General features: G+C 45.1%; 1 protein-coding gene across 4 annotated transcripts in view; it reads left to right on the top strand.

Annotated features, from left to right (window-relative positions):
- SLC39A11 (solute carrier family 39 member 11) overlaps positions 1-22,069 on the top strand; it is a 265,410-nt gene extending 243,341 nt beyond the window's left edge. For all 4 annotated transcript variants that reach the window (XM_088661434.1, XM_035104080.3, XM_035104081.3 and 1 more), the window contains 3 exons: positions 17,563-17,661; positions 18,295-18,453; positions 20,192-22,069. In XM_088661434.1, coding sequence (XP_088517560.1) covers positions 17,563-17,661; positions 18,295-18,453; positions 20,192-20,270 — 337 coding nt within the window. In that variant the 3' untranslated portion in view covers positions 20,271-22,069. The remainder of the gene's footprint in view (positions 1-17,562; positions 17,662-18,294; positions 18,454-20,191) is intronic.
- The last annotated feature ends 218 nt before the right edge of the window (positions 22,070-22,287 follow it).

The raw sequence follows: 22,287 nt of genomic DNA, 5'->3' as shown, positions 1-22,287 counted from the left end.
AAAGCACGTCAAAATGCAAGTAGATAAATAGGAACTGCTACAGCGGGAAGGTAAACGGCGTTCCCATGTGCTGCTCTGGTTCACCAGAAACGGCTTTGTCATGCTGGCCACATGACCTGGAAGCTATACGCCGGCTCCCTCAGCCAATATAGCGAGATGAGCGCGCAACCCCAGAGTCGGTCACGACTGGACCTAATGGTCAGGGGTCCCTTTACCTTTACCTTTAATAATTTGTTGTTTATACCCCGCCTATCTGGCTGGGTTTCCCCAGCCACTGAAAGAACAAAGAACACAGTTCTGACTTCCACAGCATATGAAATATTGTTACATGTTTCTAAAAGGGCTGCCCTTTTCCACATGCCATAAAGCTGGCCAAAAAAGCATAGAAAACTAAGTAAGGCCGATAGATTTGGCAATGCGTACGACTTGATTCCTCAAAAACATGTGAGCAATTACTTAGGTGTTTGAGCTCTATTTTTGGAATCACTTTGTTCTGGTGCCAGCTGAAGACATGAGCCTATATTGGCTTGAGGCGTGTGCTGTTCCTTCCCCCCCCCCACCCCCAGTATCTTTGTCTCAACAAATGCCTCAATACATCACATACCTCTCTTTTTCTCTCTCTCTTGGTGTACTAGAAGAAGAAATCTCCTATTGTTGACCCATAATGTTGTTTCGTGCCTGGACTGGGCATCTCATAATATTGCTACTGCATATCGAGGAGTCTTTTGCACGATAATTAATCAGCAACCATGGCTGCTTCCTATATTTTATTTTTTGTTGGCACCCAGCTCCTGCCCACCTAGCAGTTTGAAAGCACATCAAAGTGCAAGTAGATAAATAGGGACCGCTCCGGCGGGAAGGTAAACGGCGTTTTCGTGCGCTGCTCTGGTTCGCCAGAAGCAACTTTGTCATGCTGGCCACATGATCCGGAAGCTGTCTGTGGACAAACGCTGGCTCTCTCGGCCTATAGAGCGAGATGAGCGCCACAACCGCAGAGTCGGACATGACTAGACCTGATGGTCAGGGGCCCCTTTACCTTTTTCTCTTAATTATCAAGATCTGTTACTGCCATCACAAAAAATCCAACATGCTAAGTTCTTTTATATACTGCAATATTTCCTTTAAAGGGGGGGGGGCTTGCGTTAATCATTCTTTAGCAGCATGCAAAGCACACCTTGACATGTTATGAGATGCTTTGTTGCACAAATTGATGGAGAATTCCTGTTTTATGGGGCTAATATCATTAAATGTGGTTGATTGTGCCAGAAGTCATTAAAAGCAGTGCTCATGCGAGAGAGACCAAATGGGGCTGAGCAGCAAGGACTGATTTGACTTAAAGCCAAGGAGGTTTTGTTTGTTGTGGCTACCATTCCACCAGTGTTGTTACAGATTGGTTTGGCTTATGCCATCCAGTGGTGAAAGATATTTAGCAGTGCCTCGTTTTGTCAGTGGCACCAGATAAAAATGGGTGAATTGACACCCCCTAATAATAATAATAATAATAATAATAATAATAATAATAATTTGTTTGTTTGTTTGTTTGTTTGTTTGTTTACACCCCGCCCATCTGGCTGGGTTTCCCCAGCCACTCTGGGTGGCTTCCAACAGAAAAATGAAATAAAACAATCGATTAAACATTAAAAGCCTCCCTAAACAGGGCTGCTTTCAGATGTCTTCTAAAAATCTGGTAGCTGTTTTCTCTTTGACATCTGGTGGGAGGGCGTTCCACAGGGCGGGCGCCACTACCGAGAAGGCCCTCTGCCTGGTTCCCTGCAACTTGGCTTCTCGCAACGAGGGAACCACCAGAAGGCCCTCGGCGCTGGACCTCAGTGTCCGGGCAGAACGATGGGGGTGGAGACGCTCCTTCAGGTATACTGGACTGAGGCCGTTTAGGGCTTTAAAGGTCAGCACCAACACTTTGAATTGTGCTCGGAAACATACTGGGAGCCAATGTAGATCTTTCAAGACCGGTGTTATGTGGTCTCGGCGGCCGCTCCCAGTCACCACTCTAGCTGCCGCATTCTGGCTTAGTTGTAGTTTCCGGGTCACCTTCAAAGGTACCCCCACGTAGAGCGCAGTGCAGTAATCCAAGCAGGAGGTAACTAGAGCATGCACTACTCTGGTGAGACAGTCTGCAGGCAGGTAGGGTCTCAGCCTGCGTACCAGATGGAGCTGGTAAACAGCTGCCCTGGACACAGAATTGACCTGCGCCTCCACGGACAGTTGTGAGTCCAAAATTACTCCCAGGCTGTGCACCTGGTCCTTCGGGGGCACAGTTACCCCATTCAGGACCAGGGAGTCCTCCACACCCGCCCACCTCCTGTCCCCCAAAAACAGTTCTTCTGATCAAGCCCATCCCCTTCTATTTTTGTATTTTTCACTGCAGCAGGGTGGGGGGCAGGGAGAAGGAATGTCACCCTGAACACAGTCGTAAAGATTTCTTGAGGATGTGTCTACAAGACTGAGCAAACATACTGTTCACCAAAGAACCCACAGGCACACTCAGGGCCTTGGATTCCGCCACTAGCAGCCTGCAGGGCTAGGATACAATTTCTCTCTTTGTCTAGGGTGAAGAGTGTTTGGTAAACTTATCTTGGTGTTTTCACTGGGAAAAGCCCTGCGAGACAAGTGCTTTTCCCCTCCTTTTCTTTCCTGAATGAATACATTGTGTTGAACTCAACCACATACCCAGCCTTTTTCCTGCTGGAGACTTTCTCTCCAGATGTCTCTTTCTTCCTTCTGCTCCCAGGCACTTCTAAATATAAAGGCATAATATTTTACACATGCAATCTAGGACAGTTCCTTCTTGGTTTGGGGCAATTTACTTAGCACTATCCCTTATCAAAAGATATGAGCCACCATGTGGACGCTTTTGAGTGGGTGCTATCCTTGAAGTGTGTTTCAAAATGACGGTTAATACAGAATGCAGGAGCAGGGCCTTATTAAAGTAGGGTTCCATATTTCAAAAATTTTTGAGTTGTTGAGCTTTTCTTTGGGGGGCAGTGGCGAAATTGTTGTTGTTGTTGTTGTTGTTGTTGTTGTTGTTTTTGCAGTACAGTGGTACCTCTGGTTACGAACGTAATTCATTCCGGAGGTCCGTTCTTAACCTGAAACCATTCTTAACCTGAGGTACCACTTTAGCTACGGTAATGGGGCCTCCCGCTGCCGCCCTGCGATTTCTGTTCTCATCCTGAGGTAAAGTTCTTAACTTTGGTCTCTCTTGCACGAGGTACTACTTCCGGGTTGGCGGAGTCTGTAACCCGAAGTGTTTGTAACCCGAGGTGTTTGTAACCCGAGGTACCACTGTATTGCATCATTGCAATGATGCAATCCATTGCAATGCATTGGCTGGTTTTGACTTGTGAAGCTCACTCTGCGATCTTTGACCAGTCTCCTTCTCCTTGCCTTCTTGTCCTGGGCTTCGTCTTTTGAAATGTTAACAGGAGGCCTTCTGCTTGAAAAGCAGTGTTTTAATTTCTTCGTTTATTGGTTCTTTCCCCACCCTGCTCTTCTTCCAACCAGGGAACAGGGTGGCTGACAGCATAAATTAAATAAAACAAAGGAATGCCACAAAGTTGCAGAAAAAACACTTTCATAGAGATTAGCAGTGGAAGCTATCTACAGTGCCACCCATTAAAAGCCAGTGTCATCTATAATACATATAGTCTGGACAAATGAAATGTCTTTCGTTTTCACTTGAATGTTTCTGCGGGGGACGATGATGACCCAGGGAGGGAGTTCCATAAGTGTGATGCTGCCACTGAAAATACCCAAGAATAAGACAAGGGATGGTTATGTGTCCCCTTCTCAAGTGTGGCATATTAACTGCCTAGCATCCTCCTGCAGTCAAGGTATTCTGAAGTGAGGAGCACTTCAGAAAGGGTGTGGAGTGTCAACTGCAATTGTTCTCCACTCGCTATACAGAACTGCCCTCCTGTATTATATATGCTTGCATAGCCTGGAAAAGACCCTGATGCTGGGAAAGATGGAGGGCACAAGGAGAAGGGGACGACAGAGGACGAGATGGTTGGACAGTGTTCTCAGAGCTACCAGCATGAGTCTGACCAAACTGCGGGAGGCAGTGGAAGACAGGAGTGCCTGGTGTGCTCTGGTCCATGGGGTCACGAAGAGTCGGACACGACTAGACAACAACAGCCTTATTATAAGCACAGTTAAAAGGTCCTTGAATTTGCTGAAGAGATTCTCCTCAGAGAACAGATACCTGAGCTCAGACACAGATATAAATGTTTCTACGCTGCTCATAAATGGCTTTACTTTCCCTTTAACAGCACAATTGGGTTCCCCTCCCCCCCCCGCTGTCACCCTGTTAATCGGCATTCTATATGCAAGCTGGAGGGAAAGAATTGGCATCCATTGACTGGCAATAAGACCCAATTGATTCCTTCCCAGTGTGAGGGCTGGAATTGTGAGGTGGAGCCATTTTCTTCTAGCCAATTAAGCCTCCAAAACAATATATAGCTTGTTCTTTTCGGTTTTTTTTGGTCCTCGCCAATGGCTGTTGGGGTTTGGGAAAGCTCAAAGACCACCAGAGATGCAGTGGAAAGTGGGCTCCTTTTTTAAAAGTAAAAATAGAAGAAAATGAAGACTACTTAACATTCGCTTGTAGCTAAAAAGGCAAGAGGTTGATGCAAACCAAAAAGTCTAAGTAGCAAGGAAGTAAAAGCCTCTGTTTGTTGTCACTCAGAGACACAATGTAAAAATAATCACTGCTCACCGTTGTGTTGGTATGTTAGATGTGAACTAAAAGGTTATCTAAACAGTCCTTCTAAATTCTTAGTGACTGTTCCCAATTTTTGTTTTCTCTAACAACAATAACAAATAAGGTATACAAGGAGGATTAAAGAAGCAGTTGCGCATCATGCTTTGCAACCGCTCTGCTAGGTGGTAATGAGAATAACACTCAGCATTTACAAAGAACTGTGTTTAGACTGTTCTAAACACAGGATTTTGCTGTAAACCTCACAAGGGTCCTCTCAAGCAATTGCATATTTCCCCAATAATTCAGATGGTGAGAAAAGGAGGGTGAGTTCATAGCGATGGGGCAACTTAAAAGCATGTTGGGGTGCTTTGTTAATTGGCGGAGTAGCAGCATCTTGTCAGCTGTGCTTTCCTTACACAAAGCTCTTCCTTTGTAGCCCCTTGCGGTTTCAGAATAAATCGTGGAACCGAAACCTACCCGTAAGTAATCCGGAGAGGCAAAGCAAGTGGTTGTGAAGTTCATAGGTAGGCAGAGCTCAAACACAAAATGGCAGCCCACGGGCAGAGGAATAAAGGACAAGGTATGACAGAGAGGAGGCGGATAAAGCCTGCAAAGAAAATGCCATAGTAGCGCTTCTCCCAAGCAGCAGTTGCAAGCCCTGGAGATTGTATAGGACAGATTAACCTTTCCTTCTCCTGCCAACTGCAGTCTACATTCAGCCTTGGCCAACTCTCCAGAGTTCAAATGCCAGCAGTGAGTGTGACCAGGGGAATAGCTAGGGGGGGGAAGGGGAGCAGCTCCACCCCCCCAAAAAAATCAAGCAAATAAATAAAAATATTTAACTAAAAGTAGAAACTGTAGAAAGATTTTGACAGGTTCTTCTGAGCACTGCCTGTCTCCTGAGAGCCAGAATCTAAACTCCATAGTTTTATTTCCCGTATCTTCTATCTCCAATTCATTTTCTTTGCCTGCTCTATGTGAGCACATTCACAAGAAAAGGGAGGGAGGGGGGAAGAGGAGGGAGCCTTTGCGTGCTAAGGGAGCTGTGTTTAACAGGTAGGGCAAGTATGGGGAAGTGCTCAAGGCTTACCGCAGGACTCCTTCCCACCTGCAAGCTCCGATCAAACACCTTGACAGGCAACCAGAGTGGGAAGCCATGATGTAATCGCAGGAACCCAAAACAATCGGCCCTTTCATGGCAGGGCGATAACAATCAAAACACTATGTTAAGGGCCCTGCCATGGCAGGAACACACATGCATATTATACACTGTGGGGAATTGAAAGCCGGAGTGAAAAGGGGCTTGTTAAGAATATGTAGCCTACTTTCATAATCGGTCTGTAAAATAATAGTCCCTTCAAAACAAGGTTTTAGGCTTATAGAAGGCTTTCTGTGCCTTGACCTTGCAAATATGCAGAGATGCCAATTTCTTTACTTTTTTTATAAAGTTAATGAGAGAGTTCCAAGGTGATGCCATGCCAGTTCACAGGCATACTGTGTATAAGGTTCGTTGCACAAGTTTCCATTTAGGGCAGGGTAATTTTAAGAAGACGGAGAGGAAAGAAGATTTCATAGGTTGGGAGCAAGGTCTATGAGCCTGCACCTTCCTGATAATACCTCACCACTGGGACTGCACGGCCACTTTGCTCCTTTCTGGTCATTTTTGGTCCTGCAACACACTGAGTTAACCTGAGGCTTGGCTTGTTGCCCAAACCCAGGTTCCTGGTTAAGCTCTCTTTTCACTAACCACAAGAACAAACATACTGTTGCAATGGAACTGACTATGTACCGTTGCACGCCAGCTGTTGAATTTTGTGGGGGAAAATCAGTTGTCAGATATATATCAAGGGTTGAATGCAGATAGCCATTAGTCAAAGAATATAATGGCATTCAGAATATACTTGGAAATGACTCAGTGTCAAAATTTGCAAAGGAAACGTTGAAGGCAATCTTGAGGACCAAATTTATTTAAGCTCCCAGCCAGTCTGTGATGTTGTCGTAGTTGCAGTTGTGACTACTAGGAATAACTACAAAATGGCCCCATCTGTCTGAATGTTACTTCCTGGTTCTGTTTCTGTTGTGTTCTGTTTTCACAGTCTGCTTCTGTTTCTTGATATTTGTTATGTTTGCCTCCGTAATTCACAGTTTAACAATCTTACTTTTCAAGGTGATGTTCACTGTCCTGGAAGGGTGAGCAAGGCCTTTCCCCCAGTTCTTCCCAGTTCCACCATACAGATTCTACTCTTAAATACTCCAGTGCTGCTCACATCATAGCATTGGGCTGTATTTTGGGGGGGGGGGCAGCTGAAGCACTCCTGCTAAGCTCTGCCACCTGCCTTGGTAGTGTACATTTCCTTACGACACCAAGAGTTTCTTCATAAGGCATCTTTTATTTTCCAGAGCACAGTGAAGTTTTATTGGGGTTATAATCTTTCCCAGTAAACTTGGGAGAAACCACGAACAGATGGGTCTCATATAGAGGAGCAATCACTTCGAATTTCTTCTCCAGAAATTGTAACAAGCGAGATACTTTCTTTACTGCAGTGCCCACACATCACGGATAGGGTTGCCAGACTCAATAGAGGACAGGACCTCTGTGCCTTTAATTGCCCTACAGTGTGGTGTAGTGGTTAAGAGCGGTAGACTTGTAATCTGGGGAACCGGGTTCGTGTCTTCGCTCCTCCACATGCAGCTGCTGGGTGACCTTGGGCTAGTCACACTTCTCTGAAGTCTCTCAGCCCCACTCACCTCACAGAGTGTTTGTTGTGGGGGAGGAGGGGAAAGGAGATTGTTAGCCGCTTTGAGACTCCTTCGGGTAGTGATAAAGCGGGATATCAAATCCAAACTACTACTCTTCTTCTTCTTCTTCTTCTTCTTCTTCTTCTTCTTCTTCTTCTTCTTCTTCTTCTTCTTCTTCTTCTTCTTCTTCTTCTTCTTCTTCTTCCTCTTCTTCTTCTTCTTCTTCTTCTTCTTCTTCTTCTTCTTCTTCTTCTTCTTCTTCTTCTTCTTCTTCTTCTTCTTCTTCTTCTTCTTCGTCTGGAAACCTTAAAGAGAAACCAGCAGACCCTTTGTTTAATTTCCAAGCAAAGGGTCTGCTGGTTTCTCTTTAAGGTTTCCAGACTCAAAAGAGAGCGGGGCAATTAAAGGCACAGAAGTCCTGTCCTCTATCAAGTCTGGCAACCCTAATCACAGAAGATATCCTTTCAACCTTCGAACTGGAGGAGTCATTCTTAGGACTTGCAAGATGCCCGAGGACAATTTGACTATGCTTTAGAACTGCTGCACACAATCGCTTTTGGGTTTACACCGAACGATGTGTTTGCATTGTGTTTGCGTATCTGTGGCTTGCATGCAGATACCATCCAGGTATGCTAGTAGGCAGTCTGAGGTTGAAGGTCCATAGCTCAGTGGTAGAGTGCAGGCTTTGCGTGCAGAAAGTCCCACATTAAACTCCCAGCATCCCCAGGTAGGGTTGGGAGAGACCCGCATCTGAAACCCTGAAGGGCCACTCATTGACTGTCAACAGTACCAAGCTAGATGATTCAGTGGTTGCACTCAGCAAAAGGCAGCTCCCTATGCAAATGCAGGTTGGCTGCTGCATAGTTTGTGAAGCAGAAGCTCTTAACACGAGCCTGAATTGAGACATGGAGTGGAAGAGGGTAGCTTTTGGTGACAGTCCATGAGAAATCTAGGAACTCAATAAAATTTAGAACCTCAACCCCCAACTCTTCAAACCAAGACACAGTTTGGAGATTTAGCTTTGACATGTTCTCATCCCACCTGAGTCACTGGTGCTTGTCAGGAAGGGGAGAGGCAAGGTTGCAGGGTGATTGTCAAGGTGCAAACACACAAGCAGGAGAACCAGATTGGTTCTGCCAGTGCATTTGCACTGCACTAACCTCGCCCCTTCCTGTCCCAATAAGCAACAGTGGCTCAGCTTTTGGGAGGTCAAATGAGTATCGCCATTCCACCATGCCTTCCACCACTAGACCAGGACGTCCATGTTTCCAAGATGTGCATAATATCTGTGTTTTGTTGTGGCCAGTTCCACATAATTATATTTAGGATAACATATGAATCTCTAAATGTGTGCACTGTCCATTTGAAATTTATAAAAGGCACCAGTATATTTCTGTAATGTTCTGTTTGGGAAGACTGGTTTGTTTTCAAAACCCATGTGCATGTTTGTGTCTGTTTATGAATAGAGGGCTTTTTTCTACAGCTGGAACTTACCAGAACTGAGTTCCGGCACCTCTTTGGTGCGTTCTGGCAGCTGTGTTGTGTGTCCCAGCAGCTCTGTAGCTTTGCAGCCCAGCGGGATGGCACTTGGGTTTGTGCGATGGAGGCTGCGGGTGGCACGGCAATCGGTGCAGGGTGGTGGCGTAAGGTTCCAGAACTGGCGGTGGGGTGATTGGTCAAAGAAGAAAAGCTATTTTAGGAATGACCTCCCCCCTTAAAAACAGCTCACCAACTTTGGCTGGGTGTTCCCCCTTTAAAGAAGCTCAACAACTTTGGTTCTGGCACCTCAACAAATTCCATTAGCTATTTCTCTAGGGGGGGGGGAGCCAAATATGGGTTTGACTTCCATGCATAAAATCATCCGCAGTGCATTTCTACCAGTGTCAGTAAAATAATATGGACATTGATAGGTACCAGGTGCTGTGGCACATCTCTTCCTAGAGGAATGTATTGCCTATTACAACATTTCCTAAAAGCATTAGCTAATTAGATCTGACCACAGTCTGGCTACTTCTACCACAGGTCCTTGCACAAAGGCTGGGCAGAATCAAATCCCAGCCCGCGGCAGGAACCCACAGTCACTTGGTTGGTGTTAAGAAGCGTCATGTATCAGTGTTGGAATTGTGTGAAACGCTGTCATCTGACTTCCCCATGTATAATGCAAAGCAAATAAGCTTCCTGAAAGTTTTGATAGTAATCAGGGTCCACTTCCACCCCTCTCCTTCAGGGAACTTAAAGGGAATATTGATGTAAAAATCTGTGATTCCACCTCATTAAAAAATCTGTGATTCCACCTCATTGAATCCCACTACCCTGGATTCAAACAAAGCTGTTTGTTGTGTGTATTTGCTTACTGAAGGAGACCGGGTTTATGAATGAGACAAGACATTCTGTTCTTGTTTGTAACCCTTCATCTCCTGGGGGGGGGGGAGAGAGATTCTGTGGAAGGCCCATGCCATGGTTGTTTGAGTGTGACCTGCAGTTAGCTAGCATGGAAACTGAGAGCAGAGGTACAGTATTTGAGACTTGTAGAGAATCTTCGAGTTTATTGAATGCTTGAGTGCAAGGGGTGGTATCCAATTGGTGTTCTTTTCTGATTGAAGGCAGTTCTTGGTGATTTCCCCTCCCCTTGGAGAAAATGGGGGGGGCAGTTGCAGAGGGGAAGGGGTTGCCTTCTCTTCCTCTGACAGATGTCTCCCATTCATAGAAAGACATCAACCGGATGCCTCTCAAGGAGAAAAGTTGGGTTTTTTTGTATATATTGTTAAGCACAAACCTTTGTTGATAGCTCAGTCGGTAGAGCACGAGACTCTTAATCTCAGGGTCATGGGTTTGAGCCCCATGTTGGGCTAAAGATGCCTGCATTGCATGGGGTTGGACTAGATTATCATCGTGGTCCCTTCCAACTCTATGATTCAGTGGTTTATTATCTTTACAGAGGGATTCGATTGTATCCAGATCTCTGTGTTGTAAATCTGTAAGGTTTTAATCCCATGTACACTTACTTGGGAGTAAGTCCCACCGAACTCAGAAGGATTTACTTCTGGGCAGACATGGCCAGGATTGCACTGTTAATTGCACTCTCAAAATCTCAAGAATGATCATGTAATTGTGCATTCTCACTTCCCATGACTTTGAAAGCATGCCACAGAAAATAAGAACAGGCGTAATAGTCCAGGTTCCACACATAGTGTTAATATTTCTATTGGGTATCTGTGTTTTAGATTTTCTGCAATTGCTTTTCTTTTCCTCTTTCTCCAATCTGCACCTGACCGCCCACCCTTTCCCTACAAAGCAAAGAAACAACAACAAAAAACACCTCACCTAATTGCCTTTAAGGTAGGCAAAGTAGAGCAAGGTCAGAATAGGTTTTGGCTCCTTGTGGGGGGAAGGCTCAGTGGCAATCTTGTGGTTTCTTTTTGCACAGACCCCTCCATTCACACTTTCCTCTCCCACCCATTAATTTGCTGTGGTAATAGCTGCTTTGTGCTAAGGAGAGGCAAGGGGGGGCAGCCGGAGGGAGGGGGGAAGCTTGTAGACAGCAGCTCTACTGTTTTCTAGAAGAGATGTTTTCCCCATACTCTTCCCCCCACCCCACCTCTCTCTCTCTCTCTCTCCCCCCCCATATCTCCCTCCTTCTTCCCTTTATTGAAATAAGTCTGTCCTAGGTAAAGAAATTCGCAGCAGCGCCTTCTCCATTCTCAACTGTTTTGTTGTTGTTGTTGTTTGTTTGTTTGTTTGTTTGTGTGTGTGTGTGTGTGTGTGTATGTATATATATAAGTTTAAACAACTTTGAACAGTTTCTTCTTCTTCTTCTTCTTCTTCTTCTTCTTCTTCTTCTTCTTCTTCTTCTTCTTCTTCTTCTTCTTCTTCTTCTTCTTCTTCTTCTTCTTCCCCACCACCAAGACTGGTCTTATTTTGCTAAGAGGAAACAAGTGTTTAATGTATCAGAAAAAAAGATCTTTCTTGCAGCTGCTGAGGTTTCTCAGGAGCTGAGAGTGAAGTCAGTCTTTGTGTGGCAATTTGAGCCTCCTTTTAAAGGGAGAGGACCTGGAGGGACAGAATGAGGCCCTGCTTTCTCAGCTCCGTGTTTCAAGGGGGAAAGCACTCCATGTTTAGGTGGGCGCTGAGCAACCTTTGCTGGAAAGGTGGGAAAATCTTCTCCCAGCCCTGCTTGGATTTGTTTGGCTTCACAGCAGTGGCTCCAAAGCTTTGCTGCAAGTGCCCCCATTTGACCTAGGTGCTATAAAAGGTAAAGGTAAAGAGACCCCTGACCATTAAGTCCAATTGCGAACAACTCGGGGGTTGCAGTGCTCATCTCGCTTTACTGGCCGAGGGAGCCGGTGTTTTTCTGCAGACAGTTTTTCCCGGGTCATGTGGCCAGCATGACTAAGCCACTTCTGGCGAAACCAGAGCAGGGCACGGAAACGCCGTTTACCTTCCCGCTGGAGCGGTACCTATTTATCTACTTGCACTTTGACATGCTTTCGAACTGCTAGGTTGGCAGGAGCTGGGACTGAGCAACGGGAGCGCAACCCGTCGCAGGGATTCAAACCACCGACCTTCCAATCGGCAAGCCCTAGGCTCACTGGTTTAGACCACAGCGCTACCTGCATCCCAACCACTACTATTCAGCAAAGAGTTGGGGTGAAGCCCAACTTCTGAAACTGTCTGCTTAGCTACAGTTTTTAAAAGGCTACAGGGAGGGCCATGATTTGGCTAAAACTGGGGTGTGGTGAGGCTTCTGAATTTCAAGAACGGTCACCCTTTCCTTTCTCCCGTAATTCATGCACCACCAAGCAGAACATTTCCATTTGCCCAATACTGAGCTGCCGGTGCTTGGCTGAGAATGCAGAGCTCTTGCTTGTGTTGCTTTTCTTACTCACTTTAATGTGAGGGGCCGTTTCCCTTCCAGTGTGCAAGGCTGCATTTCAGGGAAGTGAATGGGAAAAAGACACATGTGCGCAGGCTGCATGTCTGTGGAGCTCCTTACACACAAGGAAGCACTGGTGCGGTGATTTAGTGCTCACAGAATCATAGAATTGTAGAGTTGGAAGAGACCCCCAAGGGTCATCTAGTCCAGCCCCTTGCAATGCAGGGAATCTCACCTAAAGCATCCATGGCAGATGGCCATCCCATCTCTGCTTAAAAACCTCCAAGGAAGGAGAGTCCACAACCTCTCAAGGGAGTCCATTCCACTGTCAAACAGCTCTTACGCTCAGAAAGTTTTTCCTGGTGCTTAGTCAAAATCTCCTTTCTTGTAACTTGAAGTCATATTACGCAATGGGAGGATGAAGGTGTTTTTTAATAATAATAAATAATAATAATAATAATAACCATATAGCCCCATTATGCTGAACTTTGAAATCCCACAGCATCATTGATTCAAACTGCATTCATTTTGAGAGTTGCAGCTGCCAAGTATACGCTGGACGATTGGACTGGGATTGCAGGTGAAATTTCAGATTTTATACCTCAAGTGCATAGGTGGCAGAGGAAGGAGGGTTACTATAGGGCATGGCTGGGACTTGTTGGCAGAGCTTTGGAGGCAACATAAAGGTTTGTGCTGCTTTTGTCCGGACTGTGCCCTCTGGTGTTGTTAATCCTTCGTGTTTGTGAGCAGTAAATTCTGTCATCAAACAGAGAAATGCAATAAGGGGAGCTTTTGTTTCCTTTTCAATTCCATTTTAGGAGAAGCTCACATGAGAGAATGAATCCCTCATTTTCAAGTTTGTGCAGATGTAGATCCTGCAGATAGGTGAGTCTGCACCAGCTGAGTCCTGAGTTTTGAAACCAACACCTCAGCAACACCCATGCCAAGAATTTTATGTAACCTTCAGTCTCTCTGCCTCCCTTGCCTTGTATGTTGAGATGGACTGAAACACAAGTTTGCAAACCACAGTTCACTCACCCTTCCATTCATAAGAACAATCAAGCTGATTCATTCAACTGTTTTTGTATCATTTTAGTATTTAGCCATCACATGACCATTTATGGGAAAATAAGAGCCTTATCAGTCAACTGGGTGGAGCAAAAGTCCTTCCTTCCTTCCTTGTATTTTCAAATACAGACACTTTCTTTCTATAGACTTACATACATACATACAACACTTAGCTGCCAAGTATCCCGTTCTTCGCGGGAAACCCCCGGATTTTAATCCGTTTCCTGCTGTTCTCCCAAATGGAGAAAAATCCTGGAAATCCCCCGGATTTCCTACCTGCCAGGGAGCCTCCATTTTGGGTGCCGCTCTGCGGCATGTGTGGGCACTGGAAATCGGGCAGAGAGGCACCGAAAGTCGCTTCTACGCATGCCCGGCGGCCATCTTGGTGGCCAAGATGGCCACTGGACATGTGTAGAAGCGACTTCGGGTGCTGCTCTGCCCTATTTACGGTGCCCACACATGGACAGAGCAGCCCCGGAATTTGCTTCTATGCAACTTCCGGTGCTGTGCTGCTGCTGATCCCGCATTTTTCAGCGGGAGACTTGGCAGGTATGATACAACACATGCATAGTTTGGGTCAGAGGTGTGTTCAAAATGGTTTGGAATTACTTAGAAAATCCTCAGAAAAAAATATTTAAACTTTAGCTACTTTGCTAGGTACCAGATAGCATTGTGCTGCAATAGTACAATATTGTAAGAAAGCACTTGTATTGATGGTACTCAGGTGACTGGGCAGGCCACCTCAACTCCCCAGATTCCAGTCCTGTTCATATGCTGCTACCAGTGACCATTGGTGTGGTTGCCATTTTTCTTAGTATGTACATAGTGTGTGTGTGTGTGTGTGTGTGTGTGTGTGTGCGCGCACACACACACACACACACACACACATGGTATTGTAAGCAAACATGTCAGTCAAGGCAAATAATCCTAGTGAACACTAGAAGCAGCAAGAAAAGTACAGGATAGAGAAAAGCCAATGCATCTTACAGTAGTCTTTGCCAGATGTTTTGGATTACAGCTCCCCTCTATCCCAGCACGATGACCATGATGAAAGTTTTCATCCCAGGAATCATGTGGGCACCAAGTTGGCAAAAGCTGCTTTGCAGTGTATAACTTGCTTTGAAATCCTCTGTTCATTTATCCTCCCGATAACTCTGCTACCTACATTAAACTAAAATATTGTTGACTTGCCCAAGCCCACCCAGCGAGCTCGTGGTTTAACAGAAATTTCAATCTCGATTTCTCACTTTAAAACTCAATATTGTACCTCCCTAACCACATTTCCCTGTGTCTGCCTCTGCAGGTAAAATCTACACGGTGTTTAAATGCAAGACAGGAACTCTGTGACCTTTGTTTCTATTTTAAGGACAATAAAATGTCAGTGTGGTTTGACACTCCCTTAACAAGATTGTGTTCCCTCTCAACCAGCTATTGAGGGCTGAATAGATGGAGTGTTAGACATTCACATCTGTTTAACACCGAGGACCCGTATTTTTCTCTCTTAAGAATTGAGCACCTCATCAGTATTGACAAAACTAAAGAGCATATTGGCAGTGCTAAGCAGCTGATTCGCTGCCCCAACCAAGCAATAGGGTTCCTTACCCGTCTGGAAATATTTGAGCCAGACAGTAAATTGGCCCTCATTTTATATGTCTGAGTAATCGCCATACTTGGCCTCTTAAAACCCTCATCAAGTAAACAAATGCTTTATCTTCTGTTGACAAAGACACTTTAATATGTTCCATTTTCAACCGACTTATAGCTGAGCCTTCAATTGTGAAACTTCCCATGCTTGCTGTGCTGTCCATGCTTTCCAGTTACAGTTTTTAAGGCTTCCTCACCCTGCTTTAGACCACAGATAATACTGAAATATCAGTGAAGCACTCTTTTTGTTTTTTGGAATCAACGCTGTCCAGAAATGCAATCCTATCCTGGACTTTAAAAAATGGCTGTTCACCACCAGGTGGAATGCACACCCCAAAACACCTGCAACTTGAACAATAACGTTGTGGAAATAATACCTTTGCCCCTAGTACAAGATGCTGGTGGGAGTGGAGGGAGCTGGAACTTGACTCCCAGGCTCCAGATTGCCATGGCTTGAACCGTAGCATGTCCTCCACCTAGTGACATGAGCATCACCATCCAGCACCGGCCAGAAAAAGGGAAATTGGGTGTCAGGCAAGGAATGTCCAGAGTGAGGAATTAACACACAGAGAGGAGGTTGTACTAGATGATCCTCAGGGTCCCTTCCAACTCTATGATTCTATGACAGGCATCCCCAAACTGCGGCCCTCCAGATGTTTTGGCCTACAACTCCCATGATCCCTAAGCTAACAGGACCAGTGGTCGGGGAAGATGGGAATTGTAGTCCAAAACATCTGGGGGGCCGAAGTTTGGGGATGCCTGTTCTATGAGATTCTATGAGAAAGAATGGGAGAGTGGCTCAGTGAAGTGTGTGTGTGTGTGTGTGTGTGTGTGTGTGTGTGTGTGAAATACAGTGGTACCTTAGTTTATGAACTTAATCTGTTCCGGAAGTTCGTTCTTAAACCGAAACCGTTCTTAAACTGAGGCGTGCTTTCCCTAATGAGGCCTCCTACTGTCGGTGCCCTTCCACCATTCGGGTTCTGTTCTTAGGCCAAGGTAAAGTTCACTAACCAGGCCACTACTTCCAGTTTTGCAGAGTTTGTAAACCAAATAGTTCATAAACAGGGCTGTTCTTAAACCGAGGTACCACTATACATTGTTTGGATACCTTTTCTGTAACAAGCAACCTATATGCAATAACCTTTGTCTCTCCACTGGCAAGCAATTGGGAAGTGAGGAATGTAAGGTATGGTGCTCCCAGTTCCTTTAGGAGTATGCTGTTGTTGTTTAGTTGTTTAGTCGTGTCTAACTCTTCGTGGCCCCATGGACCATAGCACGCCAGGCACTCCTGTCTTCCACTGCCTCCCGCAGTTTGGTCCAACTCATGTTGGTAGCTTCAATAACACTGTCCAGCCATCTCGTCCTCTGTTGTCCCCTTCTCCTAGTGCTCTCAATCTTTCCCAACATCAGGGTCTTTTCCAGAGAGTCTTCTCTTCTCATGAGGTGGCCAAAGTATTGGAGCCTCAACTTCACGATCGGTCCTTCCAGTGAGCACTCAGGGCTGATTTCCTTAAGAATGGATAGGTTTGATCTTCTTGCAGTCCATGGGACTCCCAAGAGTCTCCTCCAGCACCGTAGGAGTACAGTGTTACCTCAGGTTACAAACACCTCGGGTTACAAACACTTCGGGTTACAGACTTCGCTAACCCGGAAGTAGTACCTCGGATTAAAAACTTTACCTCAGGATGAGAACAAAAATTGCACGGCGGCAGCATGGCAGCAGCCGACACCAAGATGGCTGCCGGGCATGCATAGAAGCGACTTCCGGTGCCGCTCTGCCTGATTTCCGGTGCCCACACATGGGAAGAGCGGCCCCGGAAGTTGCTTCTACGCAACTTCCGGTGCCACGCCGCTGCTGATCCCGCATTTTTCAGCGGGAGACTTGGCAGGTATGCTGAAGAAGTGTGCATGCACACGAAAGCTCATACCAATGACAAACTTAGCTAGTCTCTAAGGTGCTGCTGGAAGTAATTTTTTTTTATTTTGCTTCAGCTAAGAATGTGTAGAAGTTACCAAAACCTTTAAAATACTACTATTATGACTACTACAAACAAACAAACAAACAAACAAACAAACAAAGGCTGAAATCATAATGTGTAAAGCAATGCCCCTCCCCTGCTTTTTTTTTAAAAAAGCTTGCTGCCTCTGGTGTATGTTTCAGCAATTTGGAATTCCGCATAGACAGCTATTTTAAACTTGCTATCTGCCTCCTTTTGACAAGTTCCCCCCCCCCAACCCACCTCTGTTCCTCCCTGCCTCCCAGGGGCATTGTTAAGTTGATTAACTTATGTAGAACACTTTGAAGATGAAAATCCTGAGTTGGATGCCAAGCAATAGCATGATTGCATTAGGCCCCAAGGGCTGAAAATACTGACATTAAAGAGACATGTTTAATAACAAGGAATATTTTGCCAACAAAAGGACTGTCTCAGCCTAATGTCTTTTATTTGCTCCACCCATGCACAACCATCATTTCTGTTATATAATACCTATAATCTATTTCATTTTATTCACACAGGAATTTAGCCATTGGGATTGGAATCCAGAACTTTCCAGAAGGGCTAGCTGTCAGCCTTCCCTTGCGTGGAGCTGGGTTTTCGACGTGGAGAGCATTCTGGTAAGGTTCAAAACCTGTTTCTCATGCTTCCTTTGTATTTCCTGATGCAACTTTGGAACTGAAAATGTCTTCAAGTGGCCCTGATTCATGCTTTCTCTCGCACACTGGGAGAGGCTGCTGCTATTTATGTTAGTGGTTCTCAATCCTTTTTCTAACTGGGCCTACCTACTCTATGGTTGCTAAAGGTCCTCCTATCTAATCCAACTATCAGTTAGAAATGCAAATCTCTATACTCCTTGTCATGTAGGTCTCATCTGGACTACACCGTTAAAGCAGTATCATACCACTTTAAACAATCATCACCTTTATAGCCAGATGTTCACTTTTGTCTGTAGCCATTTGCCACATTTCAGATTAAAGGAGGGGGAATTGTCTTCTGCAGTGTTTGCTTCTTAATGGTTTCAGAGGAGATGATGATGATGATGATGATGATAATGATGATGATGATTGGCAATAATCATCCCTGTTGTTCTGGCTTCAAATGGGAAGTTGTCAAGGAGATGGGGAAGAACTGATTTATGTTGACGAGGCAAACTATGGCAGCTTGAAAGGGACAAACAACACCATGCACAGGACAGAACAGAACAGCATCCTGCCTTATCTAGTGACATGTTGTTTGGGCTGTTTTTACAGGTATGGGCAATTAAGCGGCATGGTGGAACCACTAGCTGGCATCTTTGGGGCCTTTGCCATGGTGTTAGCAGAGCCTCTTCTGCCCTACGCCTTGGCTTTTGCTGCTGGGGCAATGGTATACGTGGTGGTGGACGACATCATCCCAGAGGCACAGATCAGGTGAGCAACTCCTTCTTCAGCCACATCCAGTCTGTTTCTTTCATGCTGTTTTTAACACCAAATGCCTCTCAGGTAGAGAAGCCTCTGCAAACCAAATCAAGGGGAGATTAAAACCAAGGCATGCCAAGGCATTTCCAAAAACCAAGGCATTTCCAAAAGATTGGAAAACCCAGTTCAGGCAGCAAGAGCAGCAACGCCACCTAAATAAAGCTCCTCTCAGTCAGCTTTTGAGGAAAAGATTTTGGTTCCCAGGACACCAGACTTTCATAAGCTCCTGAAATTACTCAGACCAACATCTTAGAATCCAATCTTAAGAGTTGGTTGGAGTAGCAGACTCCTTGTCATGAAACCCTGCAAGTCAAAAGAACCTCTGCTGTCTGGCATTCATCTTCATCCAAGTTCTCCCCTTCTAGAGGGGGATTGTTGGTGTGTTAGCTGTCATTGTCTTCAGCATCTTCTGCCTACACAAGTACTTCCCCTAATTGGTCAGTCATAGCTGCCAAGTACCCCGCGGAGAAATCCGGGATCGGCAGCCACGTGACACCGGAAGTTGCGTAGACGCAACTTCCAGTGTCGCTTTGCCCATCTATGGGCACCGAAAATGGACGGTGCTGGCGCCAGAAGTCACGTCTACGCATGTCCGGAAGTGCGTAGACGCAACTTCCGGTGTCGGCCATTTTTGGTGCCCACAGATGGGCAAAGTGACACCGGAAGTTGCGTCTATGCACTTCCGGACATGTGTAGACGCGACTTCCGGCACCGGCCATTTTCTGGTGCCCATAGATGGGCAAAGCAGCACCAGAAAAATGGCCACCAACAGGAACAAACATAAGGGAAATTAACGGGAGAGGAGCTGGAACGGGAGACCTCCGGGAAACGGTAAGGAAAAACGGGGGTTTCCCGGGAAATACGGGGTACTTGGCAGCTATGTGGTCAGTATCCCACAAATCATGACCGTCCCAACCGAACAGCATAAAACAGGGCATTAAACACACTGTTTGCTTCTCCAAAGGGGGAAGAAGAAACGTTTTTGTGTCAGGAGGAACTTTAAAAAATGCTTAAAATATCATGCAACAAAAAACCAGAAGCGTTCCTCTTGGGAATAATAGCGAATGGCATGCCTGCGACTAAGAAAAAAGTATTCTTGTATGCAACAGCTGCTGCCAGAATACTTACAGCAAAAAATTGGAAGGGAGAAAAAATCCCATCAATTGGAGAGATGCAAACGAAATTTTGTGAATATATAGTCTTGGTAAGACTCACAGCAGCGATAAGAGGACAGACAGACAGACAGACAGAAGAATGGGACTGTGTAAAGGAATATATGAAAAAACATTGTTCTGGGATAAATATATCAATATGCAATGAATGAAGTTTACAGAGTAGAAAGGAGGAGGAATTGGATATAAGTGGGTAAAAACAAAGTAATACTAATAACACAACAATTAAAATAAGATTGAGAGCAGGAGGTCATACATGGGTGGAGGGAAGTCGGGTTTTTATGTACTTTTTCATTTTTTTCATTTTTGTTTTCTTTTTTTCTTTATTATTATTATTACATTTTTCTTTGTATTTTTTGATATTATTCACTCTGTTTGTCTGATGTTATTGTAAATAGCAATCAATCAATCAATCAATTTTTGTGTCAGATAAGGAAACAAACAAACAAACAAAAAAGCAAATACCTTTTGGAACACAGACCTTAACTTCTCTTCCCCTACCTCCCCTCTCTTCGCAGTGGCAATGGGAAGCTGGCTTCCTGGACTTCAATCTTAGGATTTGTGGTCATGATGTCCCTGGATGTTGGACTTGGATAACAGGAAATGCCAACTTTCCCCATCTTTGACCTTCAGAATATGTCATTCTGGACAAAATGCACAGCAGAAGCTGGAATGGGAACACTGTATTTTTACGTAATAATAATAATAATAATAATAATAATAATAATAATAATAATAATAATACTGATCTGGGTTAATGTTGATTTGACTTAAATTATACGGACTTAAAATTTGCCATAATGTTAATGTGGGTGGTTTTGGAAAACGCAGGAAAGTCATTCTTGTGGTTTTCTTTCCTCCTGCCACTCCATTACTCCTTTTCCAGCGCAGTTGTTGGTATGAGGTCAGGTCTAATCTGTGGTGATTGTCTTTGCTGTGTGTTCACAAATCTTGTTGTGTGGTATAAACTGAGTGGTGGAAGGCAACATCAAAGAGCTGAAATGGCTTACAGGCTGCTGCCAACAAGCAGATAGAGTGTCCTACGATAGAAGTCCATACAGTGCTTTGTTTTTAGCTGTGGAAATATTCGGCTTCACAACTTGTCGAAATGGATGGATCTTTTCTTTTAATCAATAATGGGACCTTAGGGGCGGGGTGCAAGAGCTTTCCTATCTGCATATGGTATTGGAGGTTTACCTGGAGAGCAAGGGAAGATTGCTAAGTGTTTGTGGCAAATGTTAAGTGAAGGCTGCACTTCTTCTGACAAGTGTCTGGGCTTCTATAGTGCTGTTCCCGTAGGTGCACTCATTTCCTAATATCCCTTGTCTGGTAGGAAATATCACCCTTCAGTTTTAGGGTTATACTTCTGGAGTTACTACTTTAGGGTTTCTGGAGGTTGAGCCTCTGTGAATCGTTAACCAGGCATCCCCTCCAGATGTTTTGGCCTACAACTACCATGATCCCTAGCTAACAGGACCAGTGGTCAGGGATGATGGGAATTGTAGTCCAAAACATCTGGAGGGCCGAAGTTTGGGGATGCCTGTTCTTAACTCAGTTGACATGCTATTATGGCATTTTCTACCATCTCAAGCAAGCAGAGTTCAGCACTGAAGGCGGATCTGAGCCTCCTAGTGTCAACACTAGGAGGCCTATTGCAGTAGCACCTAATTCACCACCACCCCACTCCCTCATCTGCATTTTCTAATATCTATATTTGCTATGGTAGCAAGAGGGCTTTCTTGGGGAATTGTGCCCACCCCCTTCCTTGTGATGAATGCAAGAGAGTAGAGTGGGGCAGAGTAAATGGATGGGGTGAGTTGACAACTTGTGTTCATCCAGCAAATCAGTACCAACTCATTGGCGGATCAACTATAAGGGTCGAGATCCCTGAGTAAAAAGACACGCCCATTGTGCTCTATGGCGGAAACAGAAGTAAGAGAGCTTGCATTGGCACATCATATACTTTTGACAGCTAAGGGCTTCTTGCTTTTTGTCTGTAGCATTTGTGCTTGCAGGTTAAACCTCAAGAATTGTGTATCACTGGGACCTGTCTTCCTATATGTCACCTCAGGGCTCTGCAAAAGAGGCCTCTGGATAACCAGTGCCACACACACACACACAGCCCCACCAAGGCTTTTCTCCAAGTTCACAAAGCAGCATTTACTTTGGTTGCTTTGTGATCCCTATTTTCTCCAGGGGGACAGAGCATAAGGGGTCATGTGGTTACCACCAGCCAGTTGGTGCTCTTGGACTAAATTAATTGAAAGCCCCGTGGGCTTGTTTCGTCAGTGCGTGTGGTTTTGTTTGTATGCACAAAGACCAATACATAAGGATGATTAGTAATTGATCTGACTTTTTAACTGTGGTGAGTCTGAATAAAAGTGGAGGTTTTTAAATTTGTGTTTCAGTCTTTGGACTAACGTCTTTCTCCTGCCATCTCTCTCCCACTTTTTTGATTGTTCGTTCTAACCTGCTTGTCAGTAAGTAAAGCTATTTGGGCTCAAACCAGATCCTTGGTCCGTTCACACTCTTGCTTCTGGTGCAACAGCCCCTTGCTCTACTGCAGTAATAATGAGCCAATGTCTGGTTACACAGTGTGTCGTTCCTTTCTCAA

The sequence above is a fragment of the Zootoca vivipara genome, chromosome 2, assembly GCF_965207765.1.
Source record: "Zootoca vivipara chromosome 2, rZooViv2.hap1.1, whole genome shotgun sequence".
Lineage (NCBI taxonomy): Eukaryota > Metazoa > Chordata > Lepidosauria > Squamata > Lacertidae > Zootoca > Zootoca vivipara.
The sequence above is the reverse complement of the archived record's forward strand: the minus strand, read 5'-3'. Positions and strand labels throughout refer to the sequence as shown.